Source organism: Erpetoichthys calabaricus, chromosome 17 (genome assembly GCF_900747795.2).
Source record: "Erpetoichthys calabaricus chromosome 17, fErpCal1.3, whole genome shotgun sequence".
Classification (NCBI taxonomy): Eukaryota; Metazoa; Chordata; class Cladistia; order Polypteriformes; family Polypteridae; genus Erpetoichthys; species Erpetoichthys calabaricus.
In genome coordinates, this window is record NC_041410.2 from 51707933 (window position 1) to 51729685 (window position 21753).

Sequence of the window (21753 nt, forward strand, 5' to 3'; positions counted from 1 at the left end):
GTGATATTAATCCAGAATCAGTTGCTGGTGGAACTTATCATAAGAACCTTGGAAGTGTGGTTTATCAGATATTCACAATGCTTTCTTTGCAACACATAATAGTCACAGCTAAATGATGGCCTCAGGTTTTTTTGGCCGCCCCGATCATGATGTTATGAACTGCACAACAGTAATCATAGTAATCCTATCCTGTGTTAATTTAAAAGTTGAACCTGTCCATCAGTTTTCATACCAATTGTATCCAGTTCATGCTCAATCATGTAGTATATATGAAGAAGTCGCAGCTTGTGCAGGAGGATAGTAAAACCAGAAAAGAAGCGAAGACACAAAATTTAACAGTGGACTCGACAGTGAAGTAAATGACTAAAGTTTAAATAAAGCAACATTTTGACAAGCAATAATTTGAATAATTTGAGCAGAGGATTTTTATGTATTCTGTTTGAATTGACCCCTCTTTTTTGCTCTGTGTATGTGAGTTAGAAACATGTAATGAAGAAAATGGAATACTTGCAGACTTCTTCTGCAAAGAAATAATGATGAATCAGGTCATGTCTTCAAGAAGTAGCTCACTGTATGAGAGTGTTGATTCACACACCTAAATTAGTGATCTGAGAAGAAGCGAGGAAAACTGGGATCCATCAGTTTCAAGGAAACATTCAGATAGCAGCTACTCAAATGTTTTATCTTCGCAAACATATTGTATGTGGAAGCCCATTTTTACCCCAGCACTTTTACATACTGTAAGCGTTTCATTACATTTTTTTCCATGGAGATGGAGTTTCACTGTAGGTGGGATCCTTCATCTTGACTTTCTAAGGTCTAAAAATAGAATGTGTGTGTGATGGTGGATAGATTTATAGCAGCATTGTTAAGCATAAACAGCTAGTGAATGTTCTACTATACTTTCAGCATTCCATTTACATGACACTACATATATTTAATGTTTGATTATTAACCTGGGATAATCAGAATTTCAAAGACTCAGACGTATCCTTTTTGACTGAGTGTTAGCTGTTGGTCAATAGACCGAGTATCTATCTCTTATTTCATGTATTTGCTTCACCAATAGTCAAGCTATCAGGACTGTGATGTGGTGTTTATATCGGTGTTCCAAATAACAATGTGCTTAACAGGCATCCAGTCACAAGTGGTCACTTGCTAAAGAGATTTCCACAGGAATATGTCTCTCTATTATAAATACAAATGTATGCTGATGACAAAGCAGAATCAGTCACTGAGTAGACCCAGAAGAAAATTCTGTCTGCCTAGTCTAGATTCTTCTGAAGTGACATCTGGGAAGCAGTCAAACTTCAGCCTACTGACTCAATGCACTTTATTAGACCTGCCCAAGTACTCAAGTATTATGCTGAACTTGTTGACAGTTATTTTCTGTGCTCCAGTTCCTGGTTGAAGAAAGCAAGAGTGAACAGTCAGACAGTAAAGTATTTCAGGGTGCATGTGAGCTAAATAGGAGATTTGTAGCCATAGATAGATAGATGGATGTACTTTATTAGTCCCCAAGGGGAAATTAGAACTTTACAGAATCGAGAGAGAGCGAAATATATATATAAGTAATAAAACAAACAACAACCCTCTAAACACACATAAGAACGTCTGGTTTGGATACTGGAGAACTGTTGTAATCAATACCAGGGATATAGGTGGGATATAGATGGCCTGACCTGTACTGTACAAATGTTCATTTGAAGACATTAGCATTTGAATAACGTACATTTAACAGTACAAGAGTTAATCAGTAAAAAATAAAAAAGCTTAAAATTTTCCATTTATGACATTTGTTGATTCTTGTCCACTTCTGCCTTTTCTGCTCTTTTTCTGGTTGTTATTGTTATCTGCCTCAAAGGGCCCTGTAGATCTTTGATGCTCATCTCTGAGTAAATTTTTGAATTATGTGTTTTCCAGGATTTCTAAGGAAACTTTTTATAAAATTAGTTTACATCCATTTTTTTCTCCTCCTGTCTTAATTGGATTTTCAATTGTGAAGGTCTTACATTTATTTAACTTGACTGTTTGTAAGTGTCTGTTTATGGCCAAAAAATAACATCTGTATTCTACAGATTTGATCACAGTAAGTTGTGGTGATATTTAAAATACAGGATCAGATTTGTACTCCTCTTGTCTGAATTTTAGATTAGGGTACTGCATATCTTCTTGACACACAATCTGCTTCTTTGGTGTCTACTGCCACCATCCAGTATCTTCTAAATGACAATTCTTGTTTCTTTAGGAATCCTAGTAGTGGACATCTGTTAGAAGATACTGACTTTATTTTGAAGTTATTTGTAGTAAGGTGAACCAATTTTCCCTTTCAGACTCTTTTTTTACATAGACCATAACAGAATGTCCCAAATCCCATTCTCTTACCACACCGTCATTGTAATTAAATTTTTCCCCCTTTCTTTTACATATATAACATCAGGCAAATAGACAGAGGTACCCCAACATGCAGGAGAGAAAGTTTCTCATTTATTAATACACTGCAGATCATATGCGCAAAAATAGCAGAGTACAATGAATGTTGGTAAAATAATACAACCTGTTAACAGGCTACCACGTGGCTCTCTATCTAATTATGTTAATTGGTCCATTGTGGTCTGGTGTGGATCTTTATCCAGCATGTCATAGAGAACAAGATATGGCCTCTCCTTAAGATGGAAAATTGCAAAGAGACACCAGCATGTTTTTTCAGGCCTCATTTGTCCAATTCTAATGGCTCTTGACATGTCGCTTACACAATTGGGAGTGTTTAATTCCTAATAACTCAGCTTGGGCAGATTTAGCTCCCATTCCAGCTCATTCTTTCCTCCTGGAGGGGGAAGTGGTGCCATAAATTCTACCTATCCCCCCCTTCCAGACCTTCTTTTTGGTTAGGAGTCTCATAGAATGTAAAGTACCCCTGTACTTTGATATTTGGAGTGCATACAAACTAACCTTGTGAAGCTGGTTACAAATAGATTGATACAAAGCCTTCAACCCCCAGTCCATCTGCCAGCCTGTTAATGCCTTAGCTCCCTGTACTCCCCCCGGCTAGAGGAGCAGTCAGTTCCTGAGATTTTATCTCTACTAGTTCTGACCTGTAGAGTATGTACAACAATTGGTTCCTAAGTATATATTTGTGTGCTAATATTATTACCCCATACTCATGACACTGTTCATACACATTAATGGTTTAAAATGAGAGAGGTGGCCTTGCCATTTCAGGGTTGTAGGCTCCCCCTCAATCTGCCTATGGAAGGCTCCATGCTAACCCTGTTCATTCTTCCTGTGATCCTGAGATTGCAGTAAAGTTCTGTGAAAATGGCTTCCACATCATTTAATGAAGGCAGCCATGCAGAAATGCATACATTTGGCATATTTGCATTTAGTTTCCATATTTGGGGATAGATTCTTTGGTTTTTTTTGGTTTATCAAAAAAAAATTCTCCTGCCAGATGGTCAGACATTAATTTACAGCAATACACCTTCCATGCACAGCATTGTGTTATAACAATACTTTTCTATTTTTACTTTCAACTCTGGCACCATCATCCCCCGTGGAAAAAGAAAATCTTCTGACAATGAAGATTAGAATTGGTGAAGGTTAATGGGGCTGTCCACTCATGTCACAGCAGTGTGTGAAAACCATTCTGAGTGTTGAAAGATTGTTTGTTTACAATAAATACACATTTGTTCAATATTACATTTACTGCTAATCCTTTTAATTTTGTTGTTTAATTTCTTTTACTTTTTGTTTCTGTTTGTTTGTCTGTTTTAACATGCAGCCAAACTCCAGTAGAAAGGTAAAGCCTTGCTTGAGACTTTTATTTTCTAATGCGGAATTTGCAATACCTTAGAAAATATAAACTAATGCATCTTTTTAAGTTGATGGCTTTTTTTAAGAAATGTCTGCTATAATTGTTTTGCTTGAGATTTTTTTCTATTTTTTTTATTATAGCCTTTTTTCCATGTTTGCTATTCTTGACTATGGGCTATTTTTATAGTTTAATATATTGCCCTAGTAACAACAGTTACACAGAAAACAGTTGTCATTATTCACAATCAACTAAATACTACAGTTGTCAAAAAACAACAACCAATTCATTTCAAGAATAAAACGAGTGTGGTTTATAAAAGACACTTTAGTTCAAGATGCTTATTGGTAAGTGCTATTCTCAAACCATGTAGTTCTGGTCATGTTAGACTGTTTAGTGATGGTTGGAGGTCTAACACAAATTTCTACAATATCATCCTTGTCATGCTTGAGTGTGGTAAGTGTTGTTTTATTTCCTCTTAAAATTGCTGATACTCCCAGCCCTATGTTAATTAATGTAGTTCTGTTCTAGCCTGTACAGTGGTTTTCCTATTCCATTAATTCTTTGGTGTATTTTGTATAGTTATTAAACTTAGCTTAATTAGCATAATATCATAGCAGATGACAATGCATCCTCATGGAGTTTGTCTGGCCCTGTTCAGTTCCCATCTGGAAATTCTCTTTCTCATGATCTTTCTGTCTTTTATGTGGGCTTCCAGTGAGGAGTGTGGTTTCTACTCACTGTGAAAGTCCCCCATGTTAGATGACTGGAAGTCTTAAGTTAACTCAATTTAAATAAATATTAAGGTAGCATTAGAAGAACACATTCAGATCATGGAGACCACTGTGTTTATCCTATAGTGTTTTGAACATTTTCTTGGCATTTAGTATGTGACTGTTGAATTTGTGTTTTTGACTTTTATTGTTGGACTTTCAGGCAGCCATAGCTAGTGTTAAAGTTTGTTGATTGTTAACTTTGAAAACCTTTTGAAAATATGGCAACACTATACATTAGGTCCTGCAAAAATGCATCTGTTACTCATTTCCTCTTGTGTAACAAGACTTGTTTTGGTCTTCATAACCCTTATAAAACATCAGTAGATCAGTTATTTGTTACTGTGCAGTGTGGCATATTGACAGCATGGTAAAATTACTTGTTAATATGAAGGATTCACAGTCTAATAGTAAATATGGAATATCAAGAGCATTGCTCTCAGTTAAGCCCACTCACACCACTCCAAAGTGGCATTTTGTTCTTAGGTCACATTGCAGAGATGAATAAACTCTTTACTGATTTTTTTCTAAGTGTTATGAAGACCCAAAGAATTGTTTATTAAGGTCTTGTTACATAGTATTAAATGGTTAATAGATGCATTTTTGAAGTACCTGAACTAAAGGGTTACCCAAATTACTATTAGGGAGCCAAGCACACAATTAAGTTTTCCTGTTGTCTATGAAGTGAGCTTAATTATTTATCTTGGCTTTCCTTTCATCGTAATCAAATGTTAACTCCTTTAAAGCAACAGACCTGTCAATATCAAACTATATAATTAATTAGAGTGTGTGAAAAATTATTTAAAGTATTCAGGTTTCTTAGTTTTATGGATTTGGTGTATTTGACTTTGACCCAGGACGGTTTTGCTTTTTTTTTTTTTTTTTTTTTTTACTAATCATTTTCAGGGGCTTTCTGAAGTGACACGCCATAGAGTCTCAAATAATACGCTCCCAAAAGCCACATAAAGAAGACACTTTAAAGAGAGGCAGAGTGCTAGCCTACATTGAGCATGTTCAGTATATCTGTGGGCTCGAGTCCTGCTTTTACAAATGTGTGCTTGCATTTTTCTCAATATAGCACACTGCTGCAAAGCAATTAACCAATGGAAGCATTAAAACAACAATGCAGTGCATATTATATCTAATTTGGGTTTTTTTTGTGTTGGACTATCGTGGTGCCACTGGTAAGCTTTGATGATTGTTATTTGTCACAATACAACTTTACATGGCCAATTATTTACAAATGCCAAAATAACTGAAGGGATCAAGCCTAAAGTTTCTTCAGGCAGGCTGTTTGTGTAAACTGTGAGCATTCAGGTAAAATGCAAAAATATCGATAAAAGCAGGAGTGCACTTACAATTAGACAAGATCTTTTTCATTTCTATTGCATGAATTCTGCAAAAATGAACTACTATTTAAGCATACTGAATCCTGTCCTCGTTTTATTGGCTGAAATATTAATAAAAAAAGAGTACTGGATCATACTAATGTATCTACCCATTTATATAGCGTGCACCTATTATTTACTTCACAAGGCATTGTCTCGGTACAGCCAGTCTTCTCACATTCCAGTGTACTCAGACTCTAAAAGTTGTTTTAAATTATACAAAGTCTTGTGAAGCCTGTACCACTGTGTTAAATGCAAGTAATGATCATCTGTCAATACCGAACGATGGGTATGGGAGATTAGTGAAAACAGCCACATTAATAATAGATTTCAACTACAGTATGTGAATACAAATCTGCAACATTAAGAGGACTGTGTTTTTTTATAACATACTTGAGTAATACAACAGTATATTTTACCACCAATATGATATTCTATAATCTTGATTATATCCAAGTGAAGTACTTAATGGAATTAAGGAACCCATAGTGTAAAAAAAGATATTTTAAACATTGAGACATCAGTGGCTGAGGGAGTGATGTTGCACCACCATTGGTTTAGCAGACAATATACAAGTATGTCTTACAATACGCACATGACTATAATGCCTAGTGTGTCTATTGTGCATGTATCCTGGAAATGCTGAGGAGTTCTTAGATCAGCTTACAGTCATCTCTGCTTGTCCATTTAATGTTGGCCTCTTGCAGACTTGCTACCCTTCAGCTCCTTACTCACTCTCACCCTCCCACCCCATTAAACATCTTCAGTTCATGACTCCCCTCGCATCTGTTTGTTGGAATGCTGCTGGTGTTAATCTGCAGTTAAAGTCTGTCGAGAGAGAGAGGTTTGGACTTGAAGAGGCTCTCCTTCTGACATTAACAAGAGGCAATCAGCTTTTCAGCTCCCAGGACTTCTGTTCAAACTCTGTGTTTCAATTCAGGTTTATCCTTGTCGAGTTTGGAACCATCCTAATCAGACCAGATGTGGGCACCTTATCAGGTTCACTTTACTTCATAGGTTGTCTTTTTGTTTTTATAATTTTCCAGTTTAGGCATTCCTATTGGTGTTCTCCTTAGGAAAATAACATTGCCATTAACTGATATGAAATATATTATTTTTGTATTTTATTTTTTAGGTTCATTTGTATTCAGTTAATTTTTGTTGCTTTTTTTGGATTTGAATGGCTTTGTTAATACCTGAGAGGAAATTGTCTTTTGTCTTTGGGGGTCAGAGCACAGGGTCAGCCATTGTACAGCACTTCTGGAACAATTTTCAGATTAAGGGTCCAATGGAGTAGGGTCCATTCTGGCAGACTTTTTGGCTTTATGAAAGGTTGCCAAAAATCTGAACAGTTTCAAACTCCAAGGAAATTGTCTAAAATAAGACATGTCCTCATTAAGCGTTAATTCAAAATGTTTATACTAGCTGCATTGTATTATACAATTCTTCATAAAGCCGACTGTGCTCAACACAAGTCTGAATCTGTGCTCCCTGTGCCTTATCTCCTGGACTTAAGTCATTGTATTCTTTCATGTTTTTATGAGTTTTTTTACATTGCATTCGCAGAATTGAATTTGGATTACATTTTTTTATATATTTACTTTAATGAACAATTTTGGAAAATTATACCTTATACCTAGGTATGAATGGAAAGCACTCAATATCACTTTTATTTTTAAATATTGCATATTGAAATGTTAATGTCAAATATTTCAGCATTTAAAACAATTTAGTGGGTGTGGCAACCCTTCTCTGTATTTCAGGTTGTGGGAATTATCCATTTTACTCAGTTTTTGGTATATTTATTTTGTGTTTTAAACCCATTAAAATTTAAGAAATTATACTGAACTGGCCGTTTTCTATTTTTGTATAACAGCAATTAAAGCAGATAATTGATGTGTTTGTTGGCTTCCCTACAGGGCAAAGGGCGATTACGACGTAGTAGTTATCACACCCCATCATCTCCTGTGGGAACACGGCTGCCATCTGTGTCAGATGTGCCAGAGGAGAGCGCAAGTGAGGATGGGGCAATGGAGGTGGAGCTGTCTGAGCAGCAGCAGAAGGCCATGCAACAGGAGGAGCAGGTCCTGACCGAGCAGATAGAGAACTTGCAGAAGGAAAAGTGAGTTCATCCAGCTGAACTACAGACAAGTGATTTCTAAATCTGAAGGAAAAAAAAAAAAGATTTTATAGGAGTCAGTGTTGAAATTGGTTAGTTAGTGCTGTTGCCTCCTGGCAGTCCTAGAAAGCTGGATTCCAGTCATGGCGTGGCCATTATTTGTGTCACTCCATCCAGCGCACTTGTTGCTGTATTACTTGTGAGGCTCCAAGGACAATCCTTAAATATAACTAATCATAAATGAATCTAACTGAAGAAAGATTTTATCTCAGATTGTAGCTGCCAAAATCTATGTGGACTTTGACCAACAGTAACAGCTACATACTTTAGAATACATATCCTTCACAGAAACTGAAACCATCAACCCATATAGTCAAATGTACAGTTAGCCAGTTACAAAAAAGAGAGCAATATTCGGAAGACTGGTCAATGCAGAACCATGAACCAAACCTCATATTGCTGAGATGAATGCACATTCCTAGGATCTTATGGCCCTTGCAGACTTTGCCGTACACAAAGTTATTCAGAAAATTATTGTAAAATTAGAAACATTTTATAACTGACAGATGAACAATTAGCTGTTCTAACCTCAGATCAGAGGAGTGATGCGAGGACTGTTGTGAAGAATCCCAAGCACCCAATTATTAGTACACTGTGCCTTCAGTCTCAATTCAAGTGCTGAAGTAACAGAACCTTTCAAATAAAAACCTGCCAGATTGCTGTATTGACTTTTAGTTGTAACATTAGCTTTTAAAGTTCCATGATTTGTTTATTTTTAATATGTTGTCATTTCTTCTTAGTGGACAGCACTATACAAAAATAAACTGAATTGAATTGAGTCATTTCAAGTATACAGTCACCCCTCCAGATTTGCAAATTCCACATTTATGGGTTTGGTTATTCATAAGTTCATAAGCCATGAACAACAGAAATAGGAATATATTTTTTTGGAGTTTGCTAAAAGATTGCAGACAATGCATAAGCCAAAAAATATATGAAAAATATTGAAAATAGTTTGTCTTATATAATATGTATTAGTGTTGTTAAATGCATACTAGGCATATAATAGTGTAAGTGCAGACTATATTGTTAATGTTAAAAGTTACTTTGCATAAGAAAAGAACTGCTAGACCTATGCTAGCTACTTTCCACCTTCACTGTTCTTAGTTATTCAGCAGATCCAAACATCTTCTCTCTGGTGGTTCTCACTCTGCACGCTCTCTCGTAGAGCTCTATCAGTCTTTCTCAGCTCTTGTCTTTCTTGAGCTTACACTCAAGAAATTTATTTTTCTCTTTTCTGCCCCTCTCCTTATTATCAATGCAGCCAGCCCCAGTTGACCCTGTGTACTCAACACGCCGCTAAACGTCAATCATCTCATTAAGGCCCATGCATTTGAAAAAACCTTAAAGCAATTAATAAATTAAACCACAAAACTATCCCTCTGTGATACGCCTCACAACAGTTAGAGGACCCAAGTATTATTCAGTAATTTACACACTTGCAAGGGTTAGGGGTGGAAGTCACTATTTAACCACCCTGTGTCTTGACATTCAACACAGAAGCTAAGAAGGGGATCTGAATAAAGTTAGTGCACAACAGAATTAGTTGCATCATATGAATGAACTAAAGCACTTAAAAAGGAAATTTGTTATAGAAAACGTAGAACATATTATCTTTGTTAGGACATTTAGAACAATTCTGATGAGAATACGCCATTCAGTCCAACAAGCTCACCAATCTTATTCTTCTAGATTGAAATATGAAGGTCCTTAAAGTCCAGGTACTTGTTTATTTATTCTATGAGTCTATGCCTCCTTGTGTGAGGAAAAAAAAATCCAACACTTAGCAAGTTCTTGATGAAGAATTTATTTTAAAGAAACAGCTGGAATCTGGAACACTGATTTCTTTTGTAGTTTTAAATGCTTCAATCTTCTCTTCATCTACATTTGCTTATGCTGAAAAAGTTTCATCTCCATCAGTCTTTCTTCATAGCTTAAACCTCACAGTCCTAGAATCGGCATACTTGCGCTTTTCTGGTCTTTCTCTAGTATCATTTGGTGTTTTTTGTGACCTGGAGACCAAAGCTGCACACAGTCCTCCAGATGAAGCCTCACTAGAGTGTGTTATAGACGTCTTGACTTGCACTCCATGCATCGTGATATAAAACTTAACATCCCATTAACCTTTTTGAGAGCTCCTTTATACTGTCTGGATGTAGGTGGTGATGAGTCCACTGTGACTCCTAGATCTTTCTTATAAGTGGTATGTTTAAGTTTCAGTCCCCCCTTATGTGCAATTTCCACAGCTCCATATATTTCTGCAAGTTCCTCCGCCCAAATATAGAAAACTGACAATATGCTGCAGCTTCTGCCATTCCTTTTAAATTCTGTTTAAATCTGTTTTTTTGTTATGATTTTCTAGTGTTTTAGTAGTACAATTTTTTAAAACTACAATTTTAAATACTTTGTAGGGAAGAGCTGACATACGAAATGCTGAGTTTGGAACCTCGGGCCTCAGATGATGAAACTTTAGAGTCTGAAGCGTCAATTGGAACAGCTGACAGCTCTGAGAATCTGAACATGGATTCGGAGGGCACGATATCGGATTTTTCAGGTATGTTGCCACAGTTGATTTTTTCCTTTAGCTCTAAGTTCAGCACCATCCTATCATGGATGATTCAGCACTGTGACTCAAAGCCAAGAACTGGACATTACAGTGTTTTAAATTAATAGCATGAATAATGTTCCAATAAATAGTGATACAAAAACTCTATGGGCTCTTTTGCATAATTTGAATTTTCTGCACTATTTTGACATGAAATGTTTTATAATTGTAATTGAAGTTCTAATCACAGAGTTTTATCCAAATGAACACATTGAAAATGTTGTGCTTGTTTGCTTAACGCACTAATCTAATATTCAGTATTTGATGGAAGCAATAAGTGAGCCCCTTAGATTTATAGATGCAGTATATTACTAATGGGTGGCACAGCGGTATTACTGCTGCCTTGGGGTAAGAAGTCCAGGGTTCATATCCTGCCTCCTCCCTGTGGGGAGCTTGCATGTTCTCCCCATGTCTACGTGGGCCTCCTTTGGGTGCTCCAGTTTCCCCCATAGTCCAAAGACATGCATGTTAGGTGAACTGGCAACATTAACTTGGCCCCAGTGTGTGTTTGGCATGCAGGTGTGTGTGCTTGCTCAACGATGGGCTTAGCACCCTGTCCAAGATTTGTTCGTGCCTTGCACCCTGTGCTAGCTCCCTGTGACTCTGGTCTAAGTGGGTTAGACATTGGCACAACTAAATTGCTAATTATAATCAAAAATCTACTCAATGAAGCATCAGGTTTCAGTTCGGGTTCTCTACCTATGAAAGGACAAAGATTGCCAGAGTCCACTCTTCACAGTGTAGGCTTTTGGAAGTGAATTGTGTTCTTATCATGAGACTGCACATTACTATGGTATGAGATACAAAGTCGTTTTATACTGATTTTGGGCCTCATCTGTCTGCTTTCAAAATCAAAAAATTCTTCTCATGAGGTGCAGTCTAGCAAAACTGGTTCTACAATTAATGTAATGATTCTCCATGAGTTCACAGACACCTGGTCTAACAGCTACAGATCACTGTTTGGGCCCAACATAGGCATATGTACTGAGGGAACAACAGAAAACTTAGTGTGGAGTGTCAGAACTTAAGTAGCAAGTAGTCCGTGGGCATACCAAGAGAAAGAAAGGTGGCCGTGTTGACTCTTACAGTAGCCATCAGAGCACAACAAGAAAAGCAAGTGGTCCCTCAGCAGAGACAATATACCATGTCACATGTTAAAAACTAAGAGAGTATGATCCTTAACTGTCTATTTTGAGATGGAGGAAAAAATATTTAAAACTTGATTTCATTATTTTCACAGTATCAGTTTTTTTCAGTAATAAATGTAAACTAAGAAAAAAGTAAATCAAATAAAAAGTTATCAGATTTAGTTTTTCACCAGATTCAAGGCACTTTGGCGAAGCTATTAATAAACTTTACCAATTGTTCATTAGAAATCCTGCCAGTTCAATAACTGTGCCAGATTTGTATCATTTCTTTTCGTAAACCATCTTCATCAACAAACACATTCTGCTCATCTGTGTAAATTCTAGTCAGTCTCTGTCTCTCAGTGCGCCACCGAACAGTTTTAATAAAAAAAAAAAAAAAAAAAAGTCTCACTACTGTATGAAGCAACCAGTAATATAGACAGGTGAGACGTAAACTGAAACATTTTTCACCCATGATCTGATGCTTTTAAGAAGGTTTCACATTAGAACATAATAAGAGACTGAATGGTCTCCTCTCATTTTTCAAACTTGTTTGTTTAGCTAATAACTTAGCTGTCCCAGTATCTGATCCAAGTACTTCCTAAACGCTGTCAAGGTTTCTGTTTCAACTCCATATCTTTATTCCAGGTTCCCCCAGCAAAGTACTTCCTGGTTTCAGTCTTAAATGCACTTTCCCTGCATTCCCACTCGGTGTCCTCATGTACCTGATTCACCATTAAATTGAAGGAATTCTGCTGGACCTTATTTATCAATGTTTTAGAGAATTTTGAAGACCTGGCTTAGGTCCCTGTACAGTCTCCTCTGCTCGAGGTTTAATTCTCCGAATGTGTCAAAGTATGACATGTCCTTGAGTGAGATGTACTTGGTTATTTTCCTCTACACAGCTTCAAGTGCTGCTCTGTTTTTCTTGTAGGGTGGCAACCAGAACTGCACATAATACACTAGGTGTGGTCCTACTAGTATGTTATTTTATCTAAGCATATCATCCCATGATTTATATTCAACAGTATCTACGATATAACCTACATTTGTTTCTGCACATTGCTTAAATGATGAAAATGTTGTGTGCTCATAAACCCCTCATTCCTTTTCACAGGTTTCTTCCTTTAGGACGGTGTCTCCCATCTTGTATTTATAATTGATGTTCATTTTGCCAAAGTGTAGCAATTTGTACTTTTCTCTGTTAAATGTCATTCTCCCAAGTGCGTGCCTAGGTCTGAAGCTTGACTAAGTCTTTTTGAATTTTTATGTTGGCTACTTAGTGTCGGCCATTGCACTAATTTGTTTCATTATTTTAAGGTTTTGTTGGCCAGCACAGGTATCATGCCACATGTGCACACTGTTAGGATACAATATATATTCAGATGTGACATCATAGTTTACCAGTTGAGCAAAATCATCACCTTTGTATGCTTTATTGCCCCTAGAACTAGAACCTCTCATTGTCAGTGTCCATTTCTAATGAACTGTCACTATCATTGCATGATATATTTCTTTCTTCTTCGTTTTCGTTTCAACAGCCCATATTGAGCTCATCCAGCTATGACAAATTCTGTTCCAACAGTCAAACAGCCACCCTCTGTCACTAGCTACAGTTCACTAGAGACCAGTAAACTCGGGAATGACAGTGTGCCTGCAGGTAACGGTGGATGAGTTACCTCAGGGGTATCTGTAAAGGGGTAAAAGAGGCTTCAAACAACCAGTCTAGTGGCAGAAATAATTCTTTGAAAAGCAAATAACAAATATTTATTCTTGTGTACTACAGTCCAGGTTAGCTCGTGTATAAATCCGGCTTGTGACAAAATATGTTTCTTGTAATTTATTATTTTAGTCTTTTCAGCTGCTATAGAAGTTTGATATGGTTTGTTTCATCACTTTGTCAGTTTACAAAAAAAATTTTTTTTATCAATAGTTTTCATCTTCATTTTAGTTTTCATTTACAATAATAATCTCGATGTGGAGGGTCTCGGTTGGAGGTGGTGTCAGATGATATGAAAAGATTGAGTCTCACCACAAAGGATCCCCAGGACAGAGGAAAGTGGAGGAAGAAGATTTGGGAGGCAATCAGCTAACCTGGGTAAACCCAGAAAATGGCTGTTAAACTGATGATGATGATGAAGGAAAAGAAACAAAGATGATAAGTGCAAGAACTTAATAGAGTGTCAAATGTTAAAGCCTTTTGGTGGTGTTGAAATAAATGAGGTATTCTGAAAATAATGCCCCATGGTAATCATCATCTTTATTCTTTTTTTAGACGTAGATGCTTTTTTTTTGCAAGTATTTATAATAAGAATTTTAAAGTAGATGGATGCATGTGTGTACCCTACATTGAACTGTCAGCCATCTCAGGGATGGTTACTGCCTTGTGCTCCCATCCTAAACTAAAGTCAGTTGGACAGAGAATGAGTGGAAATGCAGGATATACAATCTCCTGTCTGATTTGATCCTTTTGGAACACAAACTGACTATGCAGAAGGATAATTATAAAGATCTAAATACATCCTGCATTATGTAATTCATACTTCATTTCATTTTCTGTTTTCTCTACACACAAATGTCTTGAGTGCATACAAAAGACATTGCAAATACCCACAGGCTTTTGGCAGTAATCTGGACAAATTTGCCACACTTGTAGTGTGTGCACTCTACTTCTGTGATGCATTTTATTCCAAGTTTGTGCAGCAGTAGAGGCTAAGGTCTGCCTGACATGAGCAGCAGCCATCAGCTGAGATGATTCCGACAGTGCCTGGATGGAGATTTAAACCCAGGATTCTGCAGCTATGAGGACGCAGTGCCCACCACTGTGCCAGCATAGCATACTAACTCACAAAAAAGAAAACATCCCAACCAGTGAATATACCAGTAATCTTAAATTTTGCCAGATTTTTTTTTTAATACTTTTTAAGTATTAACAACCCGTCACTTTATTGTGTTTTAGATTTAATTTTAAATGAATAACTTTGCTGTTTTTTCCCATGAATCTACACTCAGTAACCCACAATGACAACATGAAAGCATGTTTTCAGAAAGGTTTGCAAAGTTTTTAAAAGTCAAAAACTGAAATCTCTCATTCATATAGGTATTCAGACCCCTTATTCAACTAGTTTGTAGAAGCACTTTTGGCAGCAATGCCAGCTTTGAGTTGTCGTGGGTAAGGCCCAGCAAGCTTTGCACACCTACATTTGGGCAGTGTATCCCCCCTTTCTGGCATATCCTCCCAATTCTGTTATATTTGATGGGAAGTGTCTGTAAACTGCCATCTTCAGGTCTCTCCATAGATGTTCAGTAGCGTTTAAGTTTGGGCTTTGAATAAACCATTCAGGAACAGTCAGAGACTTGTCCTGAAGCCACTCCTGTGTTGTCCTGGCAGAATGATTTGAGCAGTTATTATAGTGAAAGATGAGCCATCACACCAGTCTGAGATTGTGTGCCCTCTGGAACAGATTTTCCTCGAGGACCTCTATGCATTTGGCTGCATTTATCCTTTCCTTAGTTGTGACCAGACGCCATGTCCCTACCTCTGAGAAGAAACCCCATAACATGGTGCTGCCACTCCATGCTTCACTGTAGGGATTGTATTAGGCAGTTCCTGGTGTTTTTTTCCCCCTTATTCTCTGAGTCCCAGTGGGTTGTCATATTCCTTTTACTCAAGAGTGACCTCCATTTAGCCACTCTACCATAGGCTCCTGTGTGCTGCTAAGATGGTTGTCCCTCAGACAGGTTCTCTTATTTAACCAGAGGACTTTTGAGTTTTTGGTCACTTCACTGTTTAAGGCCCTTCTTGCCCAGTTACTCATTTGGTCCAAATGGCCAACTTTAGGAGGCGTGGTGTTTCAAAAATTCTTGTTTTACAATTATTGAGACAAATGTGCCTGTGGAAACACTCAATGCTATAGAAATAGTCTGACACCCTCGCCTTGATCTATGCCTGACCACAATTTGATCGCAGTGCTCTACAGAGAGTTCCTCAGACATCAGGGTTTAGGTTTTGTCCCAACATGCACTGTTAATCGTGACAGCTTATTTACACAGGAGTATGTGTTTCCACATGATGTCCAGACAATTTACAGGTGAACTCCATTAACATTGTAGATACATCTCAAGGTGAATTAAAACAAACCGGAAAGACCAAAGCACAATTAGCAAAGGATCTGGATACACTTATGAAAGAGAGATTTCAATCTTTGCTTTCTAATAAATTTGTAAACATGTTCGAAAATATTTATTTTGTCATTACGGTTTATTGAGTGTAAGACTGAAAAAAAAATTGCAAATGTATCCATTTAAAATGAAATCTACAACACAGTAAAGTGCACAGAATGTGAAGGGATCTGAATGTTTTCTGAATCCACTGTATATGAAAAACTAAAATGACCAGCAAATTTAATTCCAAGTAAGCAGAGTACAGTAGGTTGATGTAATATGGCATCCTTAGAGCATCAACCATTCCTGAAAAATTATTTTCACTGATATTTTTTATGCACAGCTATCATGTCGAGGCCTCTCCTCCTTTAGGTTATAAAATCTGTTGAAGTAAAAGCAGAACATAACTTGATTAATCTAATTTGGGGTCACTGGTGGGAGATATAGTAATGGCAGATGGTATGAAAATATCACCATGTTGTGCCGTAAAACAAAACTTACAATTTGCACATATTATGTCATACAATCAAGCAACACTGAACATGTATGTAAAACATTAGGTGTCGCACAATAGTTTGCCACAAGAACGTTGATACAACCTGTAAGGATTGTTGGGGATTAAGATGTAAAAGAGAAATGAGTGCAACCAGAGGGCAGGGGCTAAAATAAAAAAACACGAAGTTCAAAGAAAATAAATCAAGAGACCAAAAAGAATCACCAGTCACAAACAAAGGAGATCATAAGCCGAACATTTATATGCTGACTTGGGGTGTCTTCTCTCTAACACAAATAAAAATATTGTTTTTACAAAAATGTATCCAACACTAAGATACTGTCTGCTGTGTGCTGCCATCTTTTATAGGTGTAGAGAGATGGCCACTATGTCACCAGAAATGGGCATAACAACCTTGTAAACAATAGAGCCACTGCCATGCAAAAATTTGAACAAAACATGACAATCGCATCAACAAAAATAAGAAAAAAAAAATAGGAAAAATGCTATAAAATTCAAAAAATTCTAGCAAAAATGGACCCACTACATATATTCATGATGTTCGGTGACACCATGGTAGTGTGATGTCTGCCGTAAATGCCTTGGTGGGCCTTCAGTGTATTGTTTGAACGCAGTTTACTTACCCAGAGAAAAGAATAAGACAGCAAAAAAGCAGTACAATACTATTGGTCCTTTGAATCCAAATGCTCTCCCCCAGGAGTTAGGGACATTGACAGTGAGGAGGTTTGACACAGGATGACTGACTCTCTATTATAAAAATTCTTGGAAGGAGATGATACGTGATCTCCTTGGAAGACAATTTGATGTCCCGCGAGAAACATTTTAATGTCACGCAAGACAAGGCAGTGAGACAAAAGGACAGCTGCTGTACAGGCTTTTAAATGATCAACGTGCAGTGCGACAAGCAGAACATGCAGCACGACAGCAGCTGCAGAAAGACAGCAGCTGATCAGACTGCAACTCCTTAGTGTGCGTTCAGCCACCCCCCACCCCCAATTTGAGCAGTAGAGGCACGAAGCAGCTATAGCGTAGTACGCCTCGTGATGGGGGAGGGGGTTGGCGAGCAGGGGGCAAAGCCCCCTAGTCTTAAATAACACTTGTGGAAAGCAGCCCAGACACAGACAGGCAGACACAGATGGTTCAAAACCACACACATGTTTATTGTACATTTCACTGTTTACAACACCGCACACAACCCAGTGCCCCTGCACCAATCACCCTTAAGGCCAGGCCTCTCTCAGTAATGCCTCTCTTCCTGACTGCCTCCTCTCCTGTCCTCCTCCAACAACAACAACAACAACATTTATTTATATAGCACATTTTCATACAAAAGTAGCTCAAAGTGCTTTACATAATGAAGAGAAGAAAAATAAAAGACAAAATAAGAAATTAAAATAAGACAACATTAGTTAACATAGAAAGGAGTAAGGTCCGATGGCCAGGGTGGACAGAAAAAACAAAAAAATAACTCCAGAAGGCTGGAGAAAAAAATAAAATCTGTAGGGGTTCCAGGCCACGAGACCGCCCAGTCCCCTCTGGGCATTCTACCTAACATAAATGAAATAGTCCTCTTTGTAGTTCGGGTTTTTCACGGAGTCACTTGATGCCGATGGTCATACAGACTTCTGGCTTTTAATCCATCCATCATTGTTGGAACATCATGGTGCTTTGGGTAGATGGTGGTGGCGCACGCCACCACCAACAGGACACCGGAAAAGGAAACAGAAGAGAGAGTAGGGGTTAGTACAGATTTTGAATGAATAGTTATTATAATGAATTGGATATACAGAGTATCAGGAATAAATTACAGTGAAGTTATGAGAAAGCCATGTTAAAATAATGTGTTTTCAGTAGTTTTTTAAAGTGCTCCACTGTATTAGCCTGGCGAATTCCTACTGGCAGGCTATTCCAGATTTTAGGTGCATAACAGCAGAAGGCCGCCTCACCACTTCTTTTAAGTTTTGCTCTTGGAATTCTAAGGAGACACTCAGTTGAGGATCTGAGGTTACGATTTGGAATATAAGGTGTCAGACATTCCGATATATAAGCCGGGGCGAGATTATTTAAAGCTTTATAAACCATAAGCAGAATTTTAAAGTCAATTCTGAATGACACAGGTAACCAGTGTAGTGACATCAAAACTGGAGAAATGTGTTCGGATTTTCTTTTCCTGGTAAGGATTCTAGCAGCTGCATTCTGCACTAGTTGCAAACAATTGATGTCTTTTTTGGGTAGTCCTGAGAGGAGTGCGTTACAGTAATCTAGCCGACTGAAAACAAACGCATGAACTAATTTTTCTGCATCTTTCGATGATATAAGAGGTCTAACTTTTGCTATGTTTCTTAGGTGAAAAAATGCTGTCCTAGTGATCTGATTAATATGCGATTTAAAATTCAGATTACAATCAGCGGTTACCCCTAAGCTTTTTACCTCCGATTTGACTTTTAATCCTAATGCATCCAGTTTATTTCTAATAGCCTCATTGTATCGATTATTGCCAATCACTAAGATTTCGGTTTTTTCTTTATTTAATTTGAGAAAGTTACTATTCATCCATTCTGAGATACAAGTTAGACATTGTGTTAGCGAATCAAGAGATTTGGGGTCATCAGGTGCTATTGATAAATACAGCTGTGTGTCATCAGCATAGCTGTGGTAGCTCACGTTGTGCCCTGAGATAATCTGACCTAATGAAGCATGTAGATTGAGAAGAGCAGTGGACCCAGGATAGAGCCTTGTGGAACACCATATAGAATATCATGTGTCTTTGAGTTATAATTACCACAACTAACAAAGAATTTTCTCCCTGCCAGGTAGGATTCAAACCAATTTAAGACACTGCCAGAGAGGCCCACCCATTGACTAAGGCGATTCTTAAGAACTAGGGGGCTCCGCCCCCTGCTCGCTTCGCTCGCCAACCCCTGGCGTTGGGGCATGACAAAGAGTGAGATGTATGAATTAGATATAGAATAGTGTGCAGGTGTGGATGATGCATATAGAAAGCCAAAAATACAGTGTTTGGCACAGAGTAATGGTTTATTGGAATATTTCTTTGTACACAGCATTAGTAGTAAAGATGGTGTCCTGTCCTTGAATGAGTCTTCCTTGGCATGGAGCATTTATAACTTTAACTTTAACGTCAGATGAACGTCGAACACGTGAGAAGGCAACATAAAGTTGTCCATGTCCAAAAACGGGCTCAGAGAGGTAGATGCCAACCTTGTCCATGGTTTGTCCTTGTGATTTGTTGATGGTCATGGCAAATGCAGGTTTAATGGGGAACTGTCGGCGTTTCAATGTAAAAGGTAATTCTAGGTCAAAACTCGTAAGGTCAATTCTAGGAATGAGAACAGTATTGTTAGAATGTGATCCTGTAAGAACTGTTGCTTGAATAACATTGTGTGTCATGGTGTTGACGACTAAACGTGTGCCATTGCATAAACCCTGTTTTAGTGTTAAGGTTTCTTAATAGCATGAATATTGTTCCGTTTTTAAGGCTAAGATTGTGTTGTGTTAATCCGGCTGGGTTAATAGTGTTCAAATATTCTAAGGGGAAATTCAGATGTTCATTGTCGTCATCAGAGTCAACTTTGTCAGAGCTTAGAAAGAGCCGTGCCTCTCCAGGAAGTAATGAAATGACCTGGTTATTAATGTGATCAACATTAACATTTTTTGGACATAATATAGTGCGTTGTGTTAAAAGGGGCATTTGGTCTAATGAGACCGCTGTTCCAAATATCTCCGTAAGTAAGTCGTCGCAGATGAAGGGTTGAGGAATTGTAATAATATCTGGGTGAAGTCCATCTGTATTGGTTAGTGTACAATGTTCTAGTTGTAATAACCAATTGTTATATTCGGGATCTGGAAATCACATGTTTTGTACCAAGTGTATCTTTAGAAAGCAAAGCCAATTGTTCGCGTAACAATTTTTGTTCTGCGGTTTTAGAAGCGCGCCGAGGTGAAGTTTTTTTTTTGATGCGGGTTCGTGTTTGTGGTCCCGTTACTCGAGCCGTCTAGTTTTGTATCCGTGATCGTGAATTGATGACTTGTTTGATCTTTATCGTGAGGAATATGGATAAGTAATAAGTAGGATCGAACTCACTGTTAATATGCGGACTGTTCGTTTCTTCGTATTATCACCAATCAGGTCTCGCACCTGTATATGTATTGTAGTTCGATCTCGTGTTGTTTATATGACGTTGTCGCGTATTTTAAGGTGGACTGAATAATAGCTGAGCGCATGGTATGTGGAGCAATAGGTAAGCACTGTCTAAAATCTACTCCTAATAAAAGTACCTTTACTCCAAAGGGAATATTATTATTCATCAACGCAATGCCAATTGTCCGCGTATTTTAAGGTGGACTGAACAATAGTTGAGCGCATTGTAAGTGGAGTAATAGTTAAGCACTGTCTAAAATCTCCTCCTAATAAAAGTACCTTTCCCGCAAAGGGAATATTCTTATTCATCAACGTTTGTAGAAGTTTATCAATGGTGTTGAGTAAGTGACTGGATGCCATTGTACATTCATCTATAATTAATAGTTTGGCAAGACGGATGTCACGTGCATTGTTACTGTGAATTGTCATAGTGGATACCGATGTTTCTGTGATTGGGACCGGTATTTGGAATAAGGAGTGACATGTGTTTTTGGAGCCGAGACATTTTTTCTTCCACGGTTTCAGAATCGCTTTGTAGGTGCCGACGTGATTTGTGCATATTTGCGTTCTTGATTTGTTTCAGGGTGCACTGTTCCAATGCGATGTAATATTTGTCCACATACGCGAAAGCAGTATGGGTCATTGCCTTTTGGTGACCTGATATTTACTCCGGTAGATGCAAAATCAAATGAACTATTGTAGGATGTAATGCAGATGCGCCGCCGTGTATTTTGTTGTTTCATGCGGGTTCGTGTGTTTGGTCCCGTTATCCAAGCCGAATCGTTTTGTACCCGTGAGCGTGTATTCATGACTTGTTTGTTCCTCAGCATGCGAAATATGGATAAGTAATAAGGAGGATCGCACTCACTGTTAATATGGAGCCTTTTCTGCAGTTGAACGGTTAATAGTGCTTTATTGTAAGGAGATCCACCTATGCTGCCTAGTGTGAAGGTGTTGAGATGACGTATGTTTAATATGGACGGTTCCTTTAGAAATGGGGCTTTGGGTGTCACTTCTTCTTGCTGTTAGTGTG

The 21753-nt window shown here is 37.8% G+C and overlaps 1 protein-coding gene across 1 annotated transcript in view; it reads left to right on the forward strand.

Annotated features, from left to right (window-relative positions):
• The window catches only part of myo9aa (myosin IXAa), a 568471-nt gene that overhangs the window by 536638 nt on the left and 10080 nt on the right, over positions 1-21753 (forward strand). Inside the window, 3 exon segments of the mRNA XM_028823069.2 lie at positions 3782-3799; positions 7892-8094; positions 10563-10705. Of these exon segments, the coding sequence (XP_028678902.2) occupies positions 3782-3799; positions 7892-8094; positions 10563-10705 (364 nt within the window).